Below are 26,559 nucleotides of genomic sequence, written 5' to 3'. Positions count from 1 at the left end.
GCTTTCTGTTATCATCGCACCTCTTTGTTTGTAAATGCACATTCATATGGCATCCTCCTGAAGCTAATAGCTTTATCTCCTCCAACATGCCCACACTGCTTCAGTGCAGTATAGCTGTACAGTCACACTCGTACGCTCATTCATATTTGTAACGCTGTACAGTATAATTCTGTTTCAGTAATACTACAGTCATTGTTTGGATTTACTCTGCAATATGTGCTTTCTATACATTTATGAAAAATTCACTTGTCTTCAAGATCATAAGTAGTCATATTATCATGGCCGATCTAACTCAGCATAAATACACAAAGCGGGATTATCATATAGTATATATATGATATACGATTCATACATCCATGCAATCTTAGGTACAATATCTGGATCTCTAGGTGAAGAATAATTGCATTTAATAGGGGTGTAACAATATATGGACACACGATACAAAACTGTGACGATATGGATGTGGAGCTGAAAATGTTTTGCAGTGTAATCAATTATAACTGAATGCCAGAGGGTGCAATTAAATGTCATTCATGCTGTCAGAGCAGTGACAAGCTAATAGCCTTAAATATGTCCTTGTCCTACATCCGCACTCCTAAGTGAAGATGTTTAAATTGCAGGATATTGTGGTGGTGGAAAAGTGGAAAATGTTACTCCAACTAAGTTCAGTCATTTGCTCAGACGTCTGCCTGACCACATTGTTAACTAGATATTTTTTATTTCATGTAGACTTTGCACCAAAACTGATAAAAACAAAAAAAACAAAACAACTATGTTATAAGAAAAAAAGAAAATGAATCACAGTTATATCACAATTTCAGTCCACTCCAGCTTTGTTAAAAATATCATGAGTATATCATAAGCATCGTGCCAAACTGTGAGCTGACAGTATTGTTACACCCCCAAGTATTTTATTGCTATGGGCTTCATTTTGTGCCAAGAAATCAAATAACACAACCATAGATTTTAATGGAGGAAAAGAATGTGCATTTCTGTGTATGTGTGTGTTTTATGTGTGAACATCTTCATGCAGCACACATGGTGAGTGATTACAAAGTTACAGCGGCTCTGTTTCCTTGCTCTTCTCTTCAGGTTGTGGTGAACGCCTTGGTGGGTGCAATTCCCTCCATCATGAATGTGCTGCTGGTGTGTCTCATCTTCTGGCTCATCTTCAGCATCATGGGGGTCAACCTGTTTGCTGGAAAGTATTACTACTGTTACAACAGTACGGCCGAGGAGAACTTCCTCCCCGATAAGGTCAACAACAAAACGGAGTGTTTTGCACTCATTAATGCAAACTACACTGAAGTCAGATGGAAAAACGTCAAGATCAATTTTGACAATGTGGGTGCTGGGTACCTGGCGCTCCTGCAAGTGGTGAGAAACCCTTTGCTGTCACTTCTAATTTGTTTGTCTCTTCCGGTGTCAAGTGTTTAACCAGTGTTCTCACACACTCTGCCTGCCCATTTAACAGGCAACGTTCAAAGGCTGGATGGACATTATGTACGCAGCAATAGATTCTAGAAAGGTAAGGGTTTTGCAGTTTTCACGTCTTGACTTCCAGATCAATGAGCAGTAGACTTTTGTACATATTTTCACTTTTAACACTTCACAGGTGGAGGACCAGCCTGTGTACGAGGACAACTTGTACATGTACATCTACTTTGTCATCTTCATCATCTTTGGCTCCTTCTTCACCCTAAATCTCTTCATTGGTGTCATCATTGATAACTTCAATCAACAAAAGAAAAAGATAAGATTTATTTTTCTCACTTTCACCTTCTCAGAACACGCTGCCTTATAATTGAACATTTTGGAAAATTTGCTTAATATTCGCTTTCTAGATTTTAGTTAGATGAAAGGATCAATACCATTCTCACCTCTGTCCATATTATATGAAGCTATAGCCACCAGCCAATTACCATAGCATACTGTTAGAAAGGAAGGAAGGAAGTGTTGTTGAATTATAGAGGATTTCGTAACTTTTAAACAAAGCCAGGCTTGCCGTTTCCCACAGTGCTTGTGCGCGATAGCTTCATTTTTACTGTATGAGACATGAGAGAACAAGACAGCGAGTGTGTGTATTTCGCTAGAAAGAGATATTGTTTGTACAATCAAAGTCAATTGAGCCCTTATGCTAAACTATATTTGGATTGGGAATGGAATGAAAGATCAAAATCCTTGCAGATTGTAACCAAATTGTTTTTGTCCCTTTACTTTGGAGGTCAGGATATCTTCATGACGGAAGAGCAGAAAAAATACTACAATGCCATGAAGAAACTAGGGTCAAAGAAACCACAAAAACCAATACCCAGGCCTCAGGTAAACATTGTTTTACGCCCTTCAAACTCACCACCAAGCAGCTTTGTAATTGCAAATGTCTTAAAATGAAACAACTAAACATCTATCACTCCGTTCCTCCCCTCTCTCCTCAGAACAACATCCAAGGCATGGTGTTTGACTTTGTGACGCAGCAGGTGTTCGACATTTCCATCATGATCCTCATCTGCCTCAACATGGTCACCATGATGGTGGAGACAGATGATCAGTCAGAGGATACGGAGGTTGTGCTTTACTGGGTCAACTTCATCTTCATTGTGATCTTCACTGGCGAGTTTTTACTGAAGCTCTTTGCACTGCGTCACTACTACTTCACCAACGGCTGGAACATCTTCGATGTGGTTGTGGTCATCCTTTCAATTGTGGGCAAGTATTCAAAAGAGTTATTTATGCCTTGGGGAACGAGGTGTGGAGAAGCTTGACTGGAAATAGCTCAGATTCTGCCCATTTGAACGTGGGGAATGAAGCCATGAAATTTATTTTGGTTTTGACATATCTGTCTCTGAATTTCCACTGCTGCCCCTGTACCATGGAGATGAATGTAATTTCCACCGTGTTGCTCACAGCACTGAACAGTCACATTTATATGACTCAACATCGGTGGCTGGACCAGTCAAAAATGTATTGAAATATATCTTTACACCAAAAAAGTCAAAATATCAACTTTGTGCTAAGACCAAACAATAGAAAATAGAGCCAGAGCTTGTTAAAGTTATATAGAAGTGTAACATACATTAATTTTATACTATGTTATCACTGATTGGAGGTAAAGGAGAAATTTAAAAGCTTTTCTTTCTTCCCCCCAACAGATTAGAGCTGTCTTTTATCACTCTGAATAATCTACAGAATAGGACTGAACAGTTTTCATTGCACCTACTGTGGACAGTAAAGTAAAGCAGTCATTGGGCAGTGTTTCAATAATAATAATATCCCCTATAGCCTAACCAAACATATGTCGTATCTCTTTTTGCTCTCTTTTAATTTCAGGAATGTTTCTGGCTGACCTGATTGAGAAGTACTTTGTGTCACCGACACTCTTCAGGGTGATTCGTCTGGCTCGTATTGGCAGAATCCTGCGTCTCATCAAGGGCGCCAAAGGAATCAGAACTCTGCTGTTTGCCCTCATGATGTCTCTTCCTGCCTTGTTCAACATCGGCCTGCTACTTTTCCTGGTTATGTTCATTTTCTCCATCTTTGGCATGTCCAACTTTGGTTATGTGAAACACGGGGCTGGAATTGATGACATGTACAACTTTGAGACCTTCGGCAACAGCATGATCATCCTGTTTATGATCACCACGTCAGCTGGCTGGGACGGCCTGCTCCTGCCCATCCTGAACTATCCTCCAGACTGTGACCCCCTGTTGGAGAATGCTGGCACCCCCGCTACAGGAGACTGTGGCAACCCCTCTGTGGGCATCTTCTTCTTTGTTATGTACATCATCATTTCTTTCCTAATTGTGGTCAACATGTACATCGCCATCATCCTGGAGAACTTCAGTGTGGCCACAGAGGAGAGCGCCGACCCACTCAGTGAGGATGACTTTGAGACCTTTTATGAGATTTGGGAGAAGTTTGATCCTGATGCCTCCCAGTTCATCACTTATGCCAAGCTTTCTGACTTTGCTGATGCACTTGAACACCCACTCCGAGTTCCCAAGCCCAACACCATTGAACTGATCGCCATGGACATGCCTATGGTGAGTGGCGACCGCATCCACTGCCTGGACATCCTGTTTGCCTTCACCAAGCGTGTGCTGGGTGACAGTGGCGAGCTGGACATGTTGAGGCAACAAATGGAGGAGCGTTTTGTGGCGGCCAATCCCTCCAAGGTCTCTTATGAGCCAATCACCACCACTCTGAGGCGCAAGCAGGAGGATGTGTCAGCCAGAATCATTCAGAGGGCCTACCGCTCCTACCTGGCTAGGCGGGGCTTTGTCTGTAAGCGCAAACCAGCCAATAACAAAGTGGAGAATGGCGGGAACAATCAGGAACAAGAAAAAAAGGAGAGCACTCCCTCAACTGCCTCCCTGCCCTCTTATGACAGTGTAACCAAACCTGACAAGGAGAAACAGGATGACAACAATGAGGGCAAGGGAGGGAGGAAAGAGAAAGGAAGAAACCAAAAAGACATCAGGGAATCTAAATGTTAGAGCGTTGGATTAATAATCACAGTAATAACAATAAAAATTATAATAATGTAACTTCAAGCAAAGCGAGAGGAAACTCACCCACACAGATGTACAGATTATTTCATTTGCAAGTCAGAAAAAAATAATATTCAGTAATTTTGTTTACAGACTTCATTCTTATATTGATGCAGAGGGAAGCCGCTTGGTCTGTTACAGCTTGAAGACTCTTGAACTTCAGTCAAACCAAACATAATCAGCATACTGTGTGACATTGTTGTATCTAGACTACTGATCTTAACAAAAGGGAATGAAAAAAAACAGACACGGAAATGTTTGTTGCTCACTTGCCACTGGTCCACAGATAAGACGAGAAACTCTACACCAAGAGGTGGAATGAAAAAACACTACAGGAATCCGGCGCCTGGATGCAAGTAATGGATTCCTATGGAAGACAGTGTTGTGATGGAAACGCAAGGATGCTGCTTGATGCTGAAGGATTGTCCTCTTAGTTCTGTCATTTAGTGCTGAAATGTGTAGAGGAGAAAATGACACACTCACTCTAAAGAACAAACAGAAGGATGACTGGTGAGTGAAAGACACAAATGACAGAGAGCGTTGGAAGTACTTTTTTGTTTTATTAAAAGCTAGAAATTGTTAATTTGAGCAGCAAAAATGCAAACAGATAAAAAAAAAAAAAAAGAACAATATTCAACATTTTGCCCATGTCACTTAACTCTTCTACTCATTTTATCTTTGTTATACCCACATCAAAAATGCTTTTTTTTACATGGGCTTTCACACGAATTGGTTAAGGGTCTGTTTATTATGGGGTCAACTCGGGCCAAGGGCTTACATTTACTCAGAAAGATTTCCAAACAAATACATAAATAATTGTGCTTGTTCAATGCATAGAAATGACTTGCATGATGGCATGTTTTGATCAGAAATCTTGCATGAATTATCATAGTCCACAAGACACTAATACTCAGACCACACCAGTGGCTCGACTGTAAGATCGAGACATTGTCAAAATTGGAAAGTTGAGAGTTCAGAGTAATTTGTTTAACAAAGATAAGTGATATGGGGGTTGATAATCTAAAATGGATCCGAATTTTATCTCATTACTCGACACATTTCAAATGACTATGTTTAAATTGTTGCCTCTATAGACGGAAGAATGGAATATGTTGGTAAATAATACCACCATAGAGGATCAGTGGGTGAAATCCAAACAATTATTTGCTGCTCTGGAGATTTTGAGAGTGTAAGATGTAGAAATGGATGTCTGTGTGTATCATGGGATTGAAATGTTTGTTAATTTGGACTGACACGTTTTCAAGGGCGTAACTCTTTGAAACTGAAAAGCTTATATCTATAATTTGTATGCACCTATGTAATGTTCCATACCATCTGCCTTTAGTTTTGTGTGAGCGGGCATTTCGGGAGTCCTACTGTCGGTTGTGAGTGGTTTTTGGGGATTTCACAGGTATGGCAAACTCCTTTCTGTTTCTGATGTTTCTCGATGTGTGGTTAGACCTTTCTGAAGGGGCTGAGAAGAGTTTTGATTATTGTTGCGTTTACATCATTTGATGCCATGTATTTACATGTGTGTGTGTTTATTTTTTTTATTATTTTTTTTTTTTTTCCCCCTGATGTAATTTTCATGTTTCGGTGGGTGGTGGGTCTTATTTTACACAGTTTTATAAGTCACATCTGAGATGATGTCGAGGGAAATGGTCTTGTGCTGGAACATATTTGTCGGTTGTCAGCTGTATCCCATTTTAACAAGAAGCAGAGAATGATGAATGGGTGATGAGAACATTGTGTGTGGAGAAGCCAAAGAGATCTGCCTTGTTATCCCTTGTTGCCCTTTGTCCATGGAGTGGGATTGGGTGAAGTATGCCCTGCCCATTCTGTTTTTTTCGCTGTCATTATTAGACAGAGAGACCCTAGAAATGTATGCAATGCTTGAAAAATTCATCCCTTTTTCTCAGGAGATATTATAGATGTACTATTATGAGCTCTGCAACAAAATGCAAGTGAATGTGATGGGAGTATTTATGAAATCATGTTTGACTCTTTTGTGTTTTTTGCCATGTTGATGGACAATGATCTCGGCTGGTTCGCCTTGTTCTGGCAGCCGCCCGGTCAGGGGCCAGTTTAGCGCTTCCTGCTTATGACGCTTAGAATTATAGGGCTAGAAGCATCTCAGTGAAACAGCAACATTTCGCTCGCTTGTAACGGCAGCGTTTATATTGATAGCGGATTTGCATTTGTGGTTAAGTCATTATGGACTGTAGTCTGGTCTCAATTAATGTCAGTAAACAAAATAATAATAATGTTCACCCCGATAGAAATCACAGACACAGGAAACACTGTGAGGAGATGTCATGAAAGTGAATTGGGATATGTTGGTTGAGCAGCACACTTTTCACTTCTTTCTGAGGCAGAAGTGTCATGCTCAGTGGATAGGCCCCACATTTCAGTATTTAACAACAAGTGCTCTGAGCATCTCATTTGCCATTTTTCTTCATATTGCTCTTCTGCATAACAAATACCAAATAACCAACAGAGCACTGGATGCATTCTTATGGTACTGTGAGCCTAAGCACCACACCAGAGCTTTTGCACTTCCTGTTGTGCAGTGATGTCACTACCTGTTTATGAATAACTCCCTCATCCGTTCTCGAGTTCTACGGTCCAGTTGCTGCATGAGATCTCCAAAATCAGTGTGGGTGTTAACTTGAACCAAATAAAACTCTGAATGATACGCATAAAAGCTACTGCCGTCCATTTTCTCCAAGATCACCACGGATATACAGATAGGAATCACAGAAAGAAGCCTAAAAAAAAAAAATAGACACACATACATCCATTCGGGAAAAAAATAAAATAAAATAAATACAGTTCAGGCTATGTTCTATACGGCACAAACTGCAAAAGCTAAGAATGGACTTTTTAAGAAACTATAAATAATGTAATATATTATTTTATTTTAACGGCATGTGTAGTTTTTTTGTAAATACAGGATTACTTAAAAAACTACAGCTATTAATCTAACACTAAATATTAATAACCATAAATAGAATGGCTTCCAGCTGACACCCCTTGTCACACTTGTTAGGCTGTGACACATTTGTTAGATGGAGTAGATTTTTTGAGTCACTTTTCACAAAAAAGAGGGGAGTAAGCTAAAAAGAATCTATGTTAAAAAGCAGAAATTGTATTTAAAACTGTATAAATCAATACGTACGTATACAGAGCTATATTACATATATATTATATATATATTCTTTCATATATATATATATATAGTATATATACATTAGAACAATGTCTGTCACTCAACTCTCCTGTCCACTCCTTGCATTGAGGTGAAACCAGAACCACAGAGTGTAACTGATCATGCTTCTTTCTTTGTGTGGTTTGTTCAGAGAATAACCAAAACTCTGGCCTGCCCAGGATTTCCGCATACCGGGTATCAGCGTACAATGCATGGTGTTGTACTTGTACTGGCTGCTTCTGAGAATTGTGGAGCCTGCTTTGGTGAGAGGATTGCACTACCAGCAAACCCTTTTGTACATGTGTGAAGATGTCTTGCCCCTAGTTTCCTATATTGTACACACAGAGATATAAAGATGCAGACAGACAGACACACGCACACACAAACACACGCACACACACACACACACCCGCGCTCATAGTATTTTGCAGGCAACCGCTGGTTAACCAGTGTGCCCCAGTATGAGCCACAGCTCACTTTGTGTGACAAAATTTTTTGCTCGTTTCAGCTCTGTCCCTGATCCATGTTTCCACTTAACACACTGCTGCAGTTTGGAGTTGATCTTTAATTTTGCTGTCACTTTCAATATGATATATCTAATGATTTAAGGGTTAGTTGTCTTAACTGTCTGTGTATTTGTTTATGGTGCAATATCTCTTAACGGCACGTGCCTTTTTAGCTTCCTATTTAGTCTGTCAATAAAATCAGCAATGAGGATCTCAAAACCCATGGGAGTGAATCAAAATGGAGCACGATAGAAACGATGTATTGAGTTCAAAATTAACTTGTAAACTGAAAAACTCACCACCTAGATTAGACTGTCTGGACTAACATCTTGTAGAGTCATGTAGTACAAGTGCTCTCTCTGTGTGTTCTGTTTACTGGCTTCTTGGGCCAGTAAGAGAACAGCTTGCCTTCTGTTTTACACTTGTGTTCATTTCCAAAATGTTGGTTTACCAATCGGTATATGAGGCCATTCTTTTGTAGCATGACTGAGATAAATTTCTTTTCTTTGCTGAAAATAGGCTAACTGAAAAAAAACAAAAAAACAACAAAAAAAAAACAACAACCTTTTGACTGTCATTATCTCTTGCCACTAATACAGTCAGAGAGAGGACGTGTGTTGCACAACCACATGGGACAATTAAATGAGAATCAGTGAAAGAATGTCTTCATTTGAGCACGAATCTATTTCCAAACAATAAAGCAGCCTTCCAGTTACACCTCTGGCTGGTGTCGTTTTTGGGTATTATAAAAATGAATGACTGCCATTTTATCATGCAGAATACGCTCCACCATGTCTGACACTGGATGGTTTAGTTGCTGTTTAACTACCTCATTTACTGTGACAAAATGTAAGCATTTGAAATGTTAACAATTTCAAGTGATGGAGGACACTGATGCTGCAAAGACGGGGATTTAGTTTGTGCCTCAAGCTGATAATCACTCAAATAGCTTGTTCAAGTTGCAAACATAGCAGAGACAATGTCTGAAAGCCACGCAGGACAGGGAGGGACAGAGACAGAGCAGCAGGAGAAAAATACAGTCCGTTAAGGCTTGGAAACAACATCACGGTATACTTCTGAAATACCATTATTAAATTGTTTTTACTCACTATATTTATATTACAATGGTTTTACAACACTTGAAAAAGATCATTGAGTTGATGTGGTTGGGTGTGTCATGGTGCAACAGCACTGAGACGACTTTAAAAGCAGGTGTGTGTGTGTGTGCATGCATGTGTGTCTTTCTTTCCCCATTCTGTGTGTGTGTGTGTGTGTGTGCAAGGTGGCGCACTGAAAGAGGGAAAAGGAGGGGAGGGGAGGGGGGGGTGTTAGCAGAGACAGCACTGCAGTGCAGATAGATGAATGCAGTGGCCTGGGCTGAGTCAGCAGCATGCTCCCAATAGGCTCAGACTGTACAGTGCACTGTATAGCACCTCCTTACCCACAGTAAGCAGGCAAGCAAGCAGAGGGAGAGAGAAGGAGCTACAGCATGAAGATGAAAAGTAAATGAGAACAATAAACAGAGGCACACAGTAAAAAGCTCGTCTGTTGCTATGGATTTATCCTTCGCCTCCTACCTGCAGTGCTGCATGTGTTTGGAGTGCATCACTTACTGTGTGCAGTTCGAGGCTGCATCTTTCACTATGCTCATGTTGAGCTACTGAACAACATACGAAAGGATTAGATCATTTCAAAGAGAATGTGTGTCGATATTGTTAATTTCCATACTGTATCTCTAAATGTATTGCTTTCCTCTATAAACACCATCAGAATGTCTGTGTGCTTTGTCTTGTCCCCCCCCCCCACCCTCTTCAGATTTCTGTCTTCCTTGCATCCATCTGAATAGCAGGACTTAGTTGCAGAGGTGGGACGTGGATTAAGTAGGACGTTGGTGTGATCATTCAGGCTGTTCGAGGTGGGAGCAGGTTTGTGTGAAGGAGAGAGAGAGAGAGTGTCAGGGAAGGGTGTGTGTGTGTGTGTATGTGTGTATAAGGGATAGAGAGGGACATATGTCTTTAAGGAATCAATAACATGTAATCTGCAATATTGCTGTGACCAAGTATCTGGCTGAGGTGGTGGTTTTCTTTGTTCGCACACGGTATTTCTATCTCCTGTTTCAAGTCTGCTCCATCATGCAGAAGAATGTAGAAAGACAGAGGGTGCAGTTTCATTCAGTCCAATCACTGTGCTCAAAGGAGATGCATGAGGGCAAAGGCCTGACATGTCTGTCTTGAGTTCAAGAGGTTTCAGAAAGCAACCCCTTTCCCCCATTTTCATATAGCTTCCATTACCTGGCTGAAGAGGGAATGATTTAAATGAATTTAATTTCACCTAAAATGGAATAAAAGACGAGACGGATTAATGCTTTCAGTGCCCTTTTCATCCCTGGTTTTGCCGCCTGTGCCCTTCATGGAGCATATAGCCCCCCCCCCCCCCCCCCCCCCCCCCCCCCCCCCCCCCCCCCCCCCCCGCCATGTTAGGGTGGGGTTTTTTGTTCACCCCTGCCCCTTGAAAGTGTCTGCAGATATCAAAGCTGGGAACTTCCATTACTGTAACCTCTCCCACAGACTTCAGTGAAGTGCCTCGCATGACTTCTTACAGCTATCTAACACCCTCTAGTGGGCCTGAAGGAAATAACTCAAGACAACTGTGCCACTACCACAGGTTCAAGGGATAGTTCCTCTTTTTTTGACATAAGGTAGTATGGGTTACACATACCTCCGGTGGTGCAATGGTGTGTGGATTATCCCCTTAAACCAGCAGCTTATCGGACGGAAATGAACAGCAGTGAATTTTAGCTAAAAAGTCCAAAATGCCCTCACAGACACTAAAACCAATTGTTTTTTTATTTTTTATCATCTTTTTTTAAGGGTGCAGCATTTTTTCAACCAGTGGAACCGTGATCCTGTGGAAATTCACTGTGTTGTCAAGATGCCAGATTCCTCAAAAATGAACCCAAATCAAGCAACCAGCATCTCTCCTCTGCAAACCTTATTTTACCTGCAAAGTGTCTCAAACATGGACACAGACCAAAGATTTATCAATCCTGGGAAAGGAAAGCCTTCTTGAAGAAACCCACAAGGTTTCATTTAGCTTTCTACTGTCAATCTCCCATCATGCATCATTATGTAAGTCAAGGTCAAATATTCAAGAGAAGTAGCATTGACCAAAACACAGCTAGCTTTCTGTTCAGAGAGATTTAATTAATACAAATTTAGTAACACAGTTAGACTAACTTACTTTACCTACACAGACAACTCACCCACCACCGTCTCCTAGTCCTCAGATACCCGGTGTTGCAGATCCCAACCCTGGACTCCCTCTGGACTACACTGGACTACTTCATGTAGTCGAAATTTGTGATCAGCCAATGATTTATTTGTCACATCACAGCTCATTTCTGATCAAAACTTTAATCGTTGTGCTCTTGAGCGCTTCCTTCTCAGTCCGATGACGGCTGCTCATATTGTCGACTAGCTGTCAAGAAATTAGCCTGTTGAGATTTACTTAGCATTACAAGAAGCATCGTTGAGACACAGGGAGGCATTAGCCTACCTCACTACACGCCTTTAGTCAAGTCCAGAGGGGAAATTTCAGCTAATATAAACATGACTCATAGATTTTTAACAAGAAGTTTGCAGGGGCAGCACATACTGTATAGAGGTCTTCCTCTTCCTGGTATTGACTGGGACATATTGCTCCCTCCAGAGGTGGAGCCAAGGTAAATGTACTCAAGTACTTTTGCATATCCAGTTTTGAGGTACTTTACACGAGTATTTACCCAGGGTACATTACACTGCACTACATTAACAGCTAGAGTCACTACTACTGCGATAGTAAACTGAATATTTTTGGGTTTTGGACATTGGCAAAATGAGACATTTGAAGCTGTTAACTTGGGCTCTAAGAAACTGTGTCGGACATTTTTTTCATTTAATTGATTAATCGATAATGAACATAATCATTAGTTGAATCCCCATTTTAACAGTGTGGTATTCCTAATTTTTAAAACATCCCAGTGCCCGTTTCACCACTGCCTTTCTCCCCTGAAAGTCTGAACCCCACAGTAAGTTTGTCCATCTTTGACTCAACAACACATGGAAACAAACTGACATTTTACACACTCTGCAGTCCCACCAACTCCAGTGCAGTTTCCCCTCAGCCTGAGGGAGGAGCTTTGCAGACTATCTAGCAACAGAATATCACCACTGGGCAGGAACCTGAAAAACCAGGGTGGTGCCATAGTAAAGTGACCAGAAATACTATATTCTCTGGACCTAAATCTAGCCCAGAATTGACAAGAAGAAAACTGAAAACTAAAGACAGAAACTACAAGTCTTCCTATGCTCATGTGTTCATTTACTTTAATTTGTTTAAACCATCTCTGCTGATATTTAAAGATGTATAAATACGCCATCAGAAGGTCCATGTTTTATGCTCATGTATTTTTGTCATTTTCTCTTTAACTTTTTTATTTATTTCTTTTTGTTATATATTGTAAATGATTTATATTAGTTGTTAACCATAAACATAATTATTCTCTCAGTTATTTAATATGACCTTGTACTTCTTAAAACAACCCTGTAGATGTCACTGTTATATTTGGTATCTGACGCTGCTGCAGCAGCTGCTGCTTGTGTGAGCTGGCGAAGAGTTGATTGTTATAGGGGCAGAAACATGCACATTTCAGAGTTTAAAATTTGCCTAATTAAATGCCCAGGTTGAGTTTAATCTAAGTCCTAATGCTAAGATCTAGACTTGGGCCTGAGACGCTGCTGACAGGAGGTCAGTAGATGGGAATAGAGGCTGAGCAAAAGACAAGTTTTTAATGAAGATGGCTGGTCTATGGTTTGAATACGGTTTGAAGTATGTTTAAAATATAAAATTCAGTTCACAAAGTTGATGACAATACCAGTATAGTTACACATACGTTTAATGTTAAACAGTTATGGTGAAACTGGGTTTTGCTGTGAAATATTTAGATGTTGCTGCAGGGTCAGAGTCACTGACTGAAAACACAAAAGTTTCAGACATCTGTCACACGCCAGCGCATGCCCTCCGCCCTCCAGACAATAGAGCTGTGGATAGGGGGAGTCCAGTGAAGAGGGTCAGGATCTTCTTCACTCTTGCCATCCTTTTATTCTTATGCTCCCATGAGCTTATGGGCTCTTTACATAATAGAAATAGTCCCATGGTCCCTCCACAATTTTACAAGCAAAAAGATCAGTTTAACAAAATAAGTTTATCCACATGATAAAGTGTTCATTTTAGAGGTTATTTCTTTATAGTTTATAAAAGGTTTACTAGGAAGAACTATATAATGTGGAATAAAGTATGGGGGGGGAAAAGCAAAATTCTGAGACTGGTATTATAGTTGAGTAATAATAATAGTATAGTAAATAGTTGAGGATTTCCAGGGGAATTTCCTTGAGAGGAGTACAATAAATGCAAATAGCAGAACCGAGTACAAACAGACACAAAAATATTATCTCTGTTTAGAGGAAAACAGCATCCTGCTATTGTTTCAATATCAGGTGTAATTTCTAGGGATTGACATACTAGTAATAGAGCTGCAAAATGAATTTGGACTTTTGTAGGGCCAAAGCACCAGTGAAAACAACAAGGAATGTTAGGAACTCGTCATAATATATTTCAGTGAAAGATGAGGACACTCAAATCTGTTGAATTTCACAAACAAAACGACAAAGTCAAGGGTTTTTTTTTTGGTATGATATCTTCATTTCCGTGACACAACAGTCTTTACTGAGGTAGACTATAACAGGTCAAGAATTAGAAACATTGCTCTGAAAACCGGCATGTGAAATGACATGAAATAAATACTTCCATGTACAATGTCTTCAAAATGAGGTAGAAATGGTTACAGAGAATGTACAAGATACAACAAAAGTACAACTGAATTACAAAGATAACACTGAAATCCCATTTTTGATCAGTTTGACAAATTGAACTACATTAATGAATAACAGTAACACCAAGACACAGCAAATACTGTTGTCTGTCGCAGTGTGAAGGTGGATGTAGAGCACATTCTTTGTGTGGTAGTGAAGAGCATTGTTGTAGCTAAGCGCTTAAATACTTTTAAAATCTGGGGGTAAGAATACATTATCATAGCCTATGTTTAAAACCTTTTCATTAATCTGTTTTTTTTTTCTTCAGCATAATTTGAAGCAAAATCTGTTTCACACTCAACCACATTCATAAAAGTAAGGTTACTTTTATGAATGTGCTTATATTTCCAAAAAAGAGGCATTAAAATACTTTTCATCACACTGAATTTCAGACTAAATCTGAAGTTGCATATCAGCCTAAAAATCTCACTATTAAAGGGGATTCACTCTCTGGGCATGCTTTTAGGCAGGAGTTTGGTTTTGTTACAGCGCCCTTAATTTTGCACAAAATAATTGTATGGCACAGTTTCTGAAGGGATGAAATAGTGGAGCAGCGAAGCTACAACTTGGTTAAAAAAATAACAGCAAAAAGTACATATTTTCTGACAGTGCACATCCTTTGTTAATGCTCGTCACAATTAACTTCTCCCTTCTTGGTGGTGTCAGTTTATATTAAAGCTAAATTCACGCTGATTGACTGGTGACACACTGCCAAGCGGTTTTAAAATACTGACAAGGGAAATGGAAATTGGACACTTTATTAAGACATTTGATAAACATGCCTATTATAGAGCATATGCTGTATTATGTGTATGTTTTGATATGTCAAATATTGTCTATCAGGAGTGCTTTGTTTTGACTTTTTGTCCACAAAACCATTTCCCCACTGCTAACTACACTAACACTTAACATGTCATTCTTTTCTTGACCAAAACCTATAAGAGAATTACATCTATACATGAAGAAAATATGTTTCATATATCTAAAAACATCATCCATGTACATTATGGCATGTATTGTCCTTTTAAAAAAAATATCTGAATTACATTCAACATTTCAGGCCTTGGTACAAAAACCTCAAGTTTAATTTCCCCAGAGCTAAGAAGCTGTGTGTGTGTGTGTGTGTGTGTGTGTGTGTGTGTGTGTGTGTGTGTGTGTGTGTGTGTGTGTGTGTGTGTGAGTGAGTGTGTGTGTGTGCATGTGCATGTGCGTGCATGTATGTGTATTTTCTACTCTTAGTATCAAAGGCCTTGTAAGTTCATTGTTTCCCTGAAGAAGTGTTCAAGGTATCTTTTGCTCTTTGACAAAGCCATGGCTCCACTTTCATCGTGCTCCATAAAGCTCCTCACAAACACCCTAAGGTAATAACATACATTCTTATTTTATCATTCTGAGGTAACAATAATCTTCCTGAGTATTCAATAACATGACTATAAATCATCCTTTTGAGAGGCAAAGGTAAAGAGAATGCATATATATATATACATATATATATATGTATGTATATATATATATATATATATATATATATATATATATTAAAAAAAAGAAATCCAAGAAGACAAGCAGGTAGATCTTCATAAAGAATGTAATGTTGAGCAAAAATGGTTAGAGGCACTCACTCAGAAGCAAATATCCTCTACTTCAACCTGCATGCCTCTCTATCTACACTGTGCATCCAAACAAGTTTATGCACCATTAAACAGTTTGCTTGGAGTGAAGTTTAGCAGTTTGCAGACTTAAGCACGGTTATTTCTTTTCTGGTTGTTTTGTAGGTAAGTTTGTAGGCTAGTATAAGCATCATTTCTTGTTATGTTTTGAATATTAAAGACAAGGTGTTAGCAGGACCAGGTATTATAATCACAGATTCTTTAGAAAATATACCTGTTTGTTTTAGGATTAGCAGAAATCTGCATGTAAACAACACGCTTTGTAGATGATCTGCATATACTCCGTGTATGGTCATTGTGTGACTGCTAAATACATTTTAAAATGAACATAAAATCATCGATTAATTCCCCACTCTTTCTTTACGCCAAAACAATTTAAAGGGCGGCTTCATGTATCCTATCATGTGATCATTTGATAAGCAGCTTGTTTTGTATAAACTGGACAAAGACAGAAGTTGTTTAGCAGTGAAAAAGGTTGAAAGCAGGAGGCAGGGCTCCAGGACAGAGATTAGATAACGAATGAGGGGAGGAGAAGAAAAGGGTTAAAGAAGTCAAGAATATGTATAAGGGAAAAGCAAAAAAGCAGGGAAACATTCATTTCTCAAGGCCAAGTGACAAACCAAGCCTTGGAGTGAGCTGTGTAAAGTAGCAGTGATTGTGCTGGAGTAGTATGGCAATCTCACCATTTCACTTATTGCTCTCCTTACTTTTTTGGTCAGTAATGATTTTTGTGGCGTGGTAGAACATATTGCAGTCAAAGGCCTTTTAACAAACATAGTGGCCACAAATAATTACACCGACTTCTAAATCAGCAACATTGCATTGCTGTTGCCACAGTAGCAGAAAGGAAATAAATAGGATCCTGAGAGAAACAGACACTCATACATTTAGACTGTCTTAATGCTATCTATGTAGAGAATGCCTCAACCTAACCCCTTAAAAACACTTAACTCAAGCTCACAGGGCAATAGCTCCTGTGAGTCTTTGGAAAAACATTAATAATGAAAATGTTAAAGATACACAAGAAATACCAGTTTTGTGCCCTCTCGTGTTTGCAAGTGAAATTGAACGTTGCATTGACAAATCCAATGTTACTCCCCCCAAATCTGTCTGGATTAAGAACCCTGGTTGGTTGAAGAGTGAGGGAATCCTCTCTAATGCCGACCGGGGGATGTCAGCGGCCTCCAGCGGGGTCCTCAGATCGTGTGTGCGATGCAGGTATCTTCATAGACATCCTCTGCTGCTGAGGAAAGTTGTGCTCACCCGCTGCACTCTCTCCTGCAAGGCCTGATGGTGGGCTGTAGTCCCCTGCCCCACCATACGGGGGCGACATCAGGGGCTTTCCAGGTTTGTAGACCTGTGGATCTGAGGCTGAACCGCTCATATCATAGCCATTGCTGTGGCCGTTGCCGTGGCCTTTGCTGTGACTGTTTCCATGGCCGTTGCCATACTTTCTGTAGCGTGATCCCTCCACCTCTGCTCCTTCCTGTCCATCCTCTGCCATCTCAAAGGCCTTGCGTTTCAGTGGCACCCCTGCCTCGGCGCTCCCTCCGAGGCTGTGAGATGCATAGCTGTAAGTCCCCCCCACCATGGTGGGCCTAGGGGCCAGAGGAGTTGGGGCACTTATCCCAGATGGCAGGTAGGAGGCACTGGGGTGGCTGTATCCAGAAGACAGGCTGGTTTGGGGGTAGCACCCTGGAGGGTAGTTGTAGACAGGAGTGCTGGCACTGTAGCTGGGCACTAGAGTGGGTGTGGCCTGCAAAGAGTGTAGAGTGGCAGGGGGAAGTGCTGCACTGGGCTGAGGGCAATATCCTGATGACAGGTAGGTGCTATTGTAGGCAGGAGGGTATTCCTGAGATGACACGGCGCTGCAGGAGCCAGCACCACTGTAACTTGGCTCAGAGGCCAAGTTACTGCTCACTACTGTTACACTTCCTGTGGCTGGGATGCCCACAGAGGCAGAACCCACCTTGGTGCCAGTTAATGCCTCTAGTCCAGGGTAACACTCCATGCCCTGACCCAGAGCCCAGGGCTCAGATTCAGTTTTTAGGAAAGTTCCAGGCTCTGAGTAGGCCCCAGGAGCAGGGCGTTCATAGGACAGCTCCAGGCCGGAATACTTCTCAGCATAGCGTTTAAGCAGAGAAGAGGCAGTAAGGGCAGATATGTCATCACTGGCCCAAGGGTAACCTGCAGGGGCATAGCCGCGGCGAGCAGCAGTAGCATAGGGGTCATGTTTGTGGGCAGATGGGGGCGAGGTGGTAGAGGTGACGTCTAGGTGCTGCTCAGGCCACTGAGATAAGGGGGCGGCGTGCTCGGGAGACCAGTGCATCTTCAACAGACCTACAAGAAACAACAACACCAAAACAGAATTAGTCCACACAACCATGACGTTGACGTGAAGTATCCAATGCTTTAAATGACAGATTTTTCCACCATTTTGTCTAGACTAGATACAGGCTGTGCACCACATCTGAAGTATTTTTGCTCCCTTTTTCTTCCAAACCTCACAAGCCGGCTAAAAGTCCGGCTTCATGAATATCTGCCCTCGTAATCACCTTGGCAAGCTGACCCTTTTCCAGAATCATGTCAGTGCTTAGCCAATGCTCTTCTGCACAGTCTCATCCACACAGGGGACAACTGTTCTAATCTTTATGTGAAGCCGCCAACATAGCCCCCAGCCTGGTCTCCACGGCGATAAGCCTCTATCAGCCTGCGTGCTGCCCTCTTCCTTTGCCTCGCTCACATTGGGGCCATTGTTGTCTCTCTGTGAGTCTCTTAGCCCACAAAACCACCCCCACAGAGCCTGTGATCTAATTCGGCCAAAACCTCAGGGGTCTGCTGGACAGGGGGAATAGAGGGCAGGGTCAATGTGTAGAGGGAGATCAGAGTAGTTTTTCACCATACTATGCACTGGACACTGGACCAACACCTCTAGGAACACTATTACAAGTGTACCGATTGAGCAGTCAGAAAACGTCTGATTTTCACGTGCCATGTGTGATTATACATGCACATTTACACAAACAGAGTAATCTGCTGGTTTAGTGGTTGTGGGCTTGTCTTTTTGAACTGGCATTAGGCTGACATTCCAGGCATTGCAGAGTATTATTAAACTGTCCTGACCCCAGGCCTGGGCCAGAGGGGCTTCCCTACAACAGCAACTGGACAGAAGAAGAAGCCAAGACCTTGATTTCACCAATAATGGTGGACAAATAGTAAGTTAGGCTATGATTCAAAAAAAAGGGTTTCAACAACTGTTTTCATGGTCATTTAAACTACCAGTTATTATTTTTAATAATTATGTCAATAAAAGGACAGAAAATCTCCCTAGACCCCCAAGGTGATGCCTTCAAATATCTTGTTTTATCCAACAAACAACTCAAAGCCTAAAGACGTTGAATTTAAAATGATATAAAACAATGAAAATCAGGAAATCCTCACATTGGAGAGGGTGCAACCAAAGAATAGTTTGTATTTGTGCTTGAAAAGCGACTTTTTCAATGATTAACCAATTATAAGTTTTCTTCTCTGTGGATCGACTAATCACTCAGCTCTATTCAACAACCAAATCAAGATGTTGTACTTATTTGGAACAAAGCAGGAACAAATAGCAGCACTGGCAGGTGTTAGGGTTTATTCATTACGCACACTTGCTCACTCACATGTCTGGTCTGAAACTGTCTACATGTGGATTATGTCAAGTTGTGTCACATGTCCACTAGGACCACCAGATGGGCCTCTAAACGGTCCACATGTTGATCCCTAAATTAAATGATCCTTCAGCCCAATAATCCCACTCATCCAATCCAGGGATCGTAACGCTCTCGACCGGCACAGGCTCCACCCTGGATCTGAGAAATCCCCACGCTCCAGGGAATTCTCACCGATCATGGTACCCATCCCGAGAACAGAAAAACATTACTAGCACAGACCACAGAAATGTCTCAGCTAAGGTTAGAATCAAAATAATATCTTACTTAAACAAGGAGGTGTTGATTGATTGTACTTCACGGTAAGTCTACAGATCACAGCTAGATTACCACATCGGCCTCCCGGTCAAAGACCCAGGGGCCCAAGGGGTTAAGGGGGTCCTAAACCACAGTGTCTGCTGTGAGGGGACTATTATTAACATTTCTCATTACAGATTCAAATGGCTCAGTCGTTCATGTCAATATAAGACCCTAACAAAACTGAGGTGCAAGAGGATGAGGCCAAATGTCAATGTAAGCAGATGTAAAATCATGGACTCACAGCCAAATTCTGATGTTATATTTTATCACCTATGGCAGTATTTAATATATACAGCCAACAAAATGCTCTTGGGTAAACTGGTTGCCATGGATACTCTCAAAAGTACAGTATGGTGCAGACCATTAGACCATAGACCATTGACCATTAGAGCTTGATGGATATCACTCAAGCAATTTTCTGATATGTTGAAAACACCTAATGTAAAAAGAAGATTAAAAAAAAAGAACCAGAGGTCTCACTGCAGGCTGCAGCTTTTGGTTATCAGCATAAACAAGGTTGTTTTTCGTCCTAGAAATATTATCTGACTGGTTCTATAATGTTTTAGTTTTGGTGTAGAGGAACTGGTCAATAAAATAATCTGTTTTTATACTACATTTTTACTCATCAATCTATAGTTCGAATTTCACCCCCCCGAACTCAAGCTCCACAGATAGAGGATGTTGTACATTGAACAGATTGTAAAGCCCTCTGATGCAAATTTTATAATTTGTGATTTGGGGCTATATGGGTAGGTTTTAAAACTTAGAAAGTATTTCCTGTAAGTCAGCATATTATACTTTAACTGTTAAACTGTACCTTCATTAGATCTTCTTCATTACATCTCCAGTTGTAGTTTAAAGTGGAGTACAGCTTTAGGTATTCTGGCTACAATTCACTGTTAATGAATGGAAATCTTCCTCCCTGCCAACTTAGTGTTTCTCAGAGTCTCAGTCTAAGTCCAAGAACTGAATTAGATAATCAGTTTTAAGTTAAGCTTTATTGTTCCACTACGCTGTAACGGAAAACAACCGTGTTCACAGAGAAATACATCAGAATGTAAATCCTCCTTTAACTTAATTATAAAAGCTTGTTTAATTTATTTATTTTTTATATGGAATCAAAGGACTGTAATTTGAAAGGGTTGTTATAGTCTGCCAACTGAGATCTCTCTGCAGTTCTGCAACGCTTTCAGCTCGCTACTAAATGCATTTCATTCATTTTATCAAACATACAAACATAAAAAACTTCCCTGGTGCCATCTAACTGGTTGCAATAACAAAACTGGTATATTTGAACATTTGTGTGGCTGCCTTGTGGCAGTATTAACACATTCATTAAAATCTGGGCATCATTCAGCCACACAGACGCACATTCAGGCTAATCCGGCTGATACTCACTGGTCATGCTGATTGTGGGCATGAGCCAATCGTTTACCGCTTTGCCTTTAATCTACTCCTCCTTGCACCCCGTCTTCACCAGATGGTCTATAATCTATCCAAGACATATTTGAGTGCAGTAATCTACTGTGTTTGGAATCCTCATCAAAATTCAGCAGAGGAATGTGAAAACTGAACAGGATCACTCGGAGATCAGACGATGGAAGAGTGAACCGGAGGGTCTGGACGGGTTAAGGACCAGACTGAGCAAACCAGACTAATGAAGGATTAGAGCACACAAGGCTTATGGAAGTGTCAGTGCTTGGTGACAATCTGACATTCATAGACAAAAATTAAAGAGGCATCACTTGTGCTTCTTAGTCCTTACATTCCAGTAACTTTACTTGATAATTACTGTGCAATAACACAAAATAACAATGTTTTTTTTTTAGTATAAATGGATGGATGCATGGCTAGACTGTTTAAAGGCAACAGCGACTTGTGCATTAATGCTGGTAACAATTCTAGTGTCAAACTTCCACCTTTTTACTCTTTTTGAAAGAAAAAACTTTCTTAAATATCTTATATATATCCTATAAAGGCTGACACCCGATAGGAGCAAGTACATAGTTCTACTTTTTGATATGTATACTTCTCGTGATAAAGCACTGAATGATAAAATGAATGATATCTTAAAAGCAAACTAACCTTTGTGTTCTAACATTATTGTTCTCTTGAAGATCAAAATGAACCATTCAGGTACCTTCACATTATATTTCCTATAGCAAAAGTTCTCTCGTGTTTTCATGCTCTGCACACAGTAATATAATCTTACTTCTGATTTCATTGAGACTGCTTTTTAGTAAGATATTTTTATAACATTGAATTTATGATAAGATTGATGTGTTTTCCAGGAAATGTGGATTTCTGGGGCCGATTAAAACCTCTTCCTGTTCCTGAGTGCTATAGCATCAGACATCTGTGTTAAAGTGAGGATATTAGGGTGCAGGGTTTGGGTATTAGGAGGGATGAGTGAGGGAGCCTCAAACCCTAATCTAGCATCTCATGTTGGCTTGGGGCTTGGAAACACCCCTCCATTCTTGGCCATGCTTGGCTTATCAAGGGACAAAGATGAGCACTAAGCCGGCTTGGTACTATGACAGCTTTCCTTAATCATTGTGATTATCATACTGTGGACCAGCACCAGTGTTGCTTCTGGGTTTGTCCTCCAGCAGTTTGGCTACTGGGTGCAGATGAATGCAAAGCTTAGAGAAAAATCTTTTAGACCAGTCAGCATGAGCAGAAAAATATTTTACGTATACTGTACTGTTGCTACTGCACTGTAAATGTTTGTGGTATTCAGAAATGTTAAAATTGTGTTACTTCTAATGTTTAGTGATCTTGCAGTGATTTAGCAGCTTCATATAACAAACATTCATCGCAGTCCAGGCCAGCATGAAAGTAATTTAAAATCACATTCCTCATACTCTCCTCTCAAACTTATTAGTATTATTATAATTTTATTGTTTATTCTGTTTTTGGATACCCCTTTGCTTCCACTGAGGAGTTGCATGTTGCATGTTTTCTCTTGGGTCCAGTTTTACTCCCTTTTATCTTCCTCCTTTTACACTGGCATTACAATTTTGTAAATCCAGTATTATTCATGAGTTCATGCTCATTTAATTCATGGGGACCCCGGGTAGTTTACACCACTTTTGCATAGATTGGCTCTAGAGCTGGAAATCTAGGTTATTCTCATAAATTGTTAATATCTTAATAAAAAGTTTCTGTACTTAAAAGACAGGGAATGATTTCTGGGACATGCTGGGAATTATATCCAGCTTTGTAGGTGGGAGCACAAGATGGTGTGTGTGTTTTTGAGGCTTCCAAGGGAGAGTAATATTAGAATGGAGCACCTGTTAGTGAATATACATCTACTTTCTTTAAGTAAGTACTGTTACTATGTTCACTAAAGAGCATGCAGTTTTACGCTGCTTGACAAGCTTGACTTAAAGCGATTGTCCACCTAAAATCTATCTTTCAAAAAATTTCATGAAACTTTCTTTCCATTTATGCTTGAAATAATTTGTAATTTTGGCTTAATTCCTGTCATTTATTAATGTTTTCAGTAGCGACATGTTTGAGGAAAAGAAGTATCACTAGTACTATTCACTCCTATGCTCAGTATGTTGCATACTGCCCTATTACACTTGGACGTGCTACTGTTCTGCAGTGGGATCATTTTCTTGTTGACATCAATTTTTGATACAGTTCAAATGTCGATCTAAACATGGACTAAGCGTTTGTACCTATGCAAACACTCAAGACACCCAGTTCAGGTGAGGTGACACTTATAAATCGGTCTCATAAATGAAGTGTTTGTTCAGGTTTTTCCTCTCAAGTCTGGTCAATACCCAAAACTTACAAACTAAAATAAGGAACTTTAGTCCACAGCAGCAGCTCTGATTGATTTTCTGAGCAGCCAGTGTCGATTTACAGCTCTGGCCGGCCATTGAGGTCATCGTTAAGTAATTTCACATACATTTCTTCACATAGACCAATGACAATCGAGGTCAAGAGAATGTTCTGTGAACTGCCAATGGCTTCACTTGATGAAAAGGAGCCTATTTGTGTAGCGTTATTGAAAAGAACAAGATTACATAAGAAGAGGAGTCACAGTCACCTATAGTGTTGCTATAAATGAGATATAAATCACCCACAATCTGAGCAGAGCAGGAGGTGAGGTAAAATTACTGCGCTGTGATGAACACTCACCCTTTTCTTCTCCTGTCCACATCAAGACCTAAACATGGATGATACATGGCCTCAGGGTTCACCAAACAACAAAATATGCAGTATATCTGTGTGTGTGTGTGTGTGTGTGTGTGTGTGTGTGTGTGTGCGTGTGCGTGCATGTGCGTGCGTGTGTGCACGTGCATGCATCAATGTGTAAAGCAGGGAGTGGGATGCTTGTAAACAGCAGTCTGATCGATCCAATAAAGAGATGGACTAAATTTGACCCTCCCAGCTCTCTGTCCGGCCGTCAACAGCTTCCACTAAAACCAGTTTAAGTGCTCTATCCTTTCTTTCTTAATGAGTGTTATTATCAGTGGTACGTTCAAAAAACTCTGCTATTTGGTATCTGGAAAACATGAATATGCAAGTCATGGATGTTTTTTGTGGAGGCCAATTTAACTCGTGGTCCACTGCATGGTCAGTATGAGTAATTAGAGGTTAATTAGATGAAAGTACATGTGGGGGAAGGGGCTGCCTGGAATGGGATTTGGGGGTTGTGAAGCATCAGTGGTGGTTGGCCGGATGGGGAGTGGAGACAAAAATCACCCTTCTGAAAGGTCCTCTGTTAGTGCTTTTACTCCACTCACAATAAACAAAGACTTACATTTCCTGAGGACGGACAGACACACACCAAGATGCACACGCACAGGCTCTAGCACTCCTATATACTGCGGTCTTGGTGCAGTGTTAAGCTTCAGCTGGCAAACAGGGAGAGGGACTCTTGGTCATCTATCGGATGAGTCAGGCTGCTGGAATGCCAGGAATCTAACCTGAGATCTATTTACAAAGCACATATCCTCTCCATACGCTCAACACACACTGTCCACTCCCAGGCTAGAGAGAGGGAGGGGGGGGGGGGGGGGAGAAAGTAGAGAGACACAGAACATGCTTATTTACAGTGCTGATAAATGACCCTATCAGCACATTACTAGGTGATTTGTATTAGTTAGAGTTAATTCACACCACTGCTCGAGAGATCAATACAGAACACATGAGAGAAAAAGTGGGATATGAATAATTGAATATACATGAAGCGTGTTAGGATTCCAGTTGCAATGGTCAATGGACTGCACACAGTCACCCAGCTGTCTCTGTCCTCTGTTCTGCTTACAGAGTAAATGAGGGTGAGATTGTTATGTAAGCAATGACCATAGTCCAAAATGCTGCGCATGAAGAAGGATCTGCCGAGGAGAAAACCCTCCCTCTCCCTCCTCTTACCCCTTCCCCCTTTTCCCCAGGCTTGCAGAGTCCACCAGGCCACACTGCTGCCAGCCAATCAACTACTGTATATCTGAATAAACCTTTACACATCCCCAACATACAAGTCATTTCCAACTCCGAACCACATGACAATTAAGAGTCTGAGCATGGATTTTCCACTCAAACAAAGACATCCAATCGCATTGATTTATTTTTAAGCATTATTGGGAAACAAGTTTACTTTACATAGTTTTGCTCAACCTCTTCCTCCCATTTTATTTCACACTTTTCTTTCACTCTTGATTTTGCCCCACAGTCTTCCCCCTTTGATGCCCCCTCCTTCTCTGAGTGCTGTAGTAAAGACAGGACTGTGTGTCCGACCCTGTGTGGTCAGTTTCCCCCTCCCCCACTCCTTTAGCTCACACACACACACACACACACACACACACACACACACACACACACACACATGTGGTCGAGGCTGGCCTGGCCCCTCTTTGCTTATTGTGTCCACTCATATATCAGGCTGCAGCTGACCAGTCCCTCCTCATGCCCTGTCCTCTCCATCTGCCCTTCACTGTGCTCTTTCCGTCATTTCACCAGCAGCAGCACAAGTCGTTACTATAACACCTAATGAGGATCTAAGGTGTGCTACAATTTGCTTAATGAGCTTTCATGATTACTGTGGATGTCTAATGTGTGAGTGTGAAGGCCAATGTTTATGCTTCCCTCTATATGGGACTAATGAGAGGCTGTTGACACCAGGATACTAAGGGTCTGGCTTTTAGTCGCAGAATAGCTTCACCCTGGTGGCTAGCAACTAAAGAAATGGCTGCAATTGCCCATCCCTCTCCTCATGTCACACACTATCATCATTATGAACAGGGCCCATAATGAGCTGTGGGTGGTGACTGTGATTGCATGTGTACTTGTGTGTTTGCGTGTGGGAAAAAATTTGTCAGTCTGTGAGATCTGATGAAAGTAGTTATTGCTGTAAAAATCATAGGCTTCCGTGCAGTCCGAGTTTCTGTGGGAAAAAATCTAACATGACACTGTGAGTCTCTCTGAGGACGGAATGTGACACACGCACGTTACTAAAACTTCTGTCTGCTAAGAAAACTCCCTCATTCTCCCTTAAACCCTCAGGAATTTTTTTTTTAGACGTCCGTTGTATGTCTCTGTACCTTTGTGTTGCTCTTTGGAATACAAAATGCATGTAGAAGTAAATCCCTGTTGCATTATTCTAATCAGGTTAGTGTCGTAATCCTGTTAAAGCTTGGCCTAATCAATAGCCCACTCAATCAATATAAGCATATTCATCAGCCTGGATAGCAAC

General features: G+C 40.9%; 2 protein-coding genes across 7 annotated transcripts in view; one reads left to right on the top strand and one right to left on the bottom strand.

Moving 5' to 3' along the window:
- scn8ab (sodium channel, voltage gated, type VIII, alpha subunit b) overlaps positions 1–8,976 on the top strand; it is a 53,663-nt gene extending 44,687 nt beyond the window's left edge. For all 6 annotated transcript variants that reach the window (XM_056404585.1, XM_056404550.1, XM_056404595.1 and 3 more), the window contains 6 exons: positions 1,093–1,377; positions 1,475–1,528; positions 1,616–1,753; positions 2,218–2,322; positions 2,436–2,706; positions 3,328–8,976. In XM_056404585.1, coding sequence (XP_056260560.1) covers positions 1,093–1,377; positions 1,475–1,528; positions 1,616–1,753; positions 2,218–2,322; positions 2,436–2,706; positions 3,328–4,493 — 2,019 coding nt within the window. In that variant the 3' untranslated portion in view covers positions 4,494–8,976. The remainder of the gene's footprint in view (positions 1–1,092; positions 1,378–1,474; positions 1,529–1,615; positions 1,754–2,217; positions 2,323–2,435; positions 2,707–3,327) is intronic.
- Positions 8,977–13,176: 4,200 nt separating this feature from the next.
- si:dkey-195m11.8 (fidgetin) overlaps positions 13,177–26,559 on the bottom strand; it is a 15,324-nt gene continuing 1,941 nt past the window's right edge. Inside the window, exon 3 of the mRNA XM_056386952.1 lies at positions 13,177–18,180. Coding sequence (XP_056242927.1) covers positions 17,015–18,180 — 1,166 coding nt within the window. The 3' untranslated portion in view covers positions 13,177–17,014. The remainder of the gene's footprint in view (positions 18,181–26,559) is intronic.

This window comes from Seriola aureovittata, chromosome 2, assembly GCF_021018895.1.
Source record: "Seriola aureovittata isolate HTS-2021-v1 ecotype China chromosome 2, ASM2101889v1, whole genome shotgun sequence".
NCBI classification, from domain to species: Eukaryota; Metazoa; Chordata; class Actinopteri; order Carangiformes; family Carangidae; genus Seriola; species Seriola aureovittata.
Note: the sequence above shows the minus strand (reverse complement) of the source record. Positions and strands in the feature narration are given on the sequence as shown.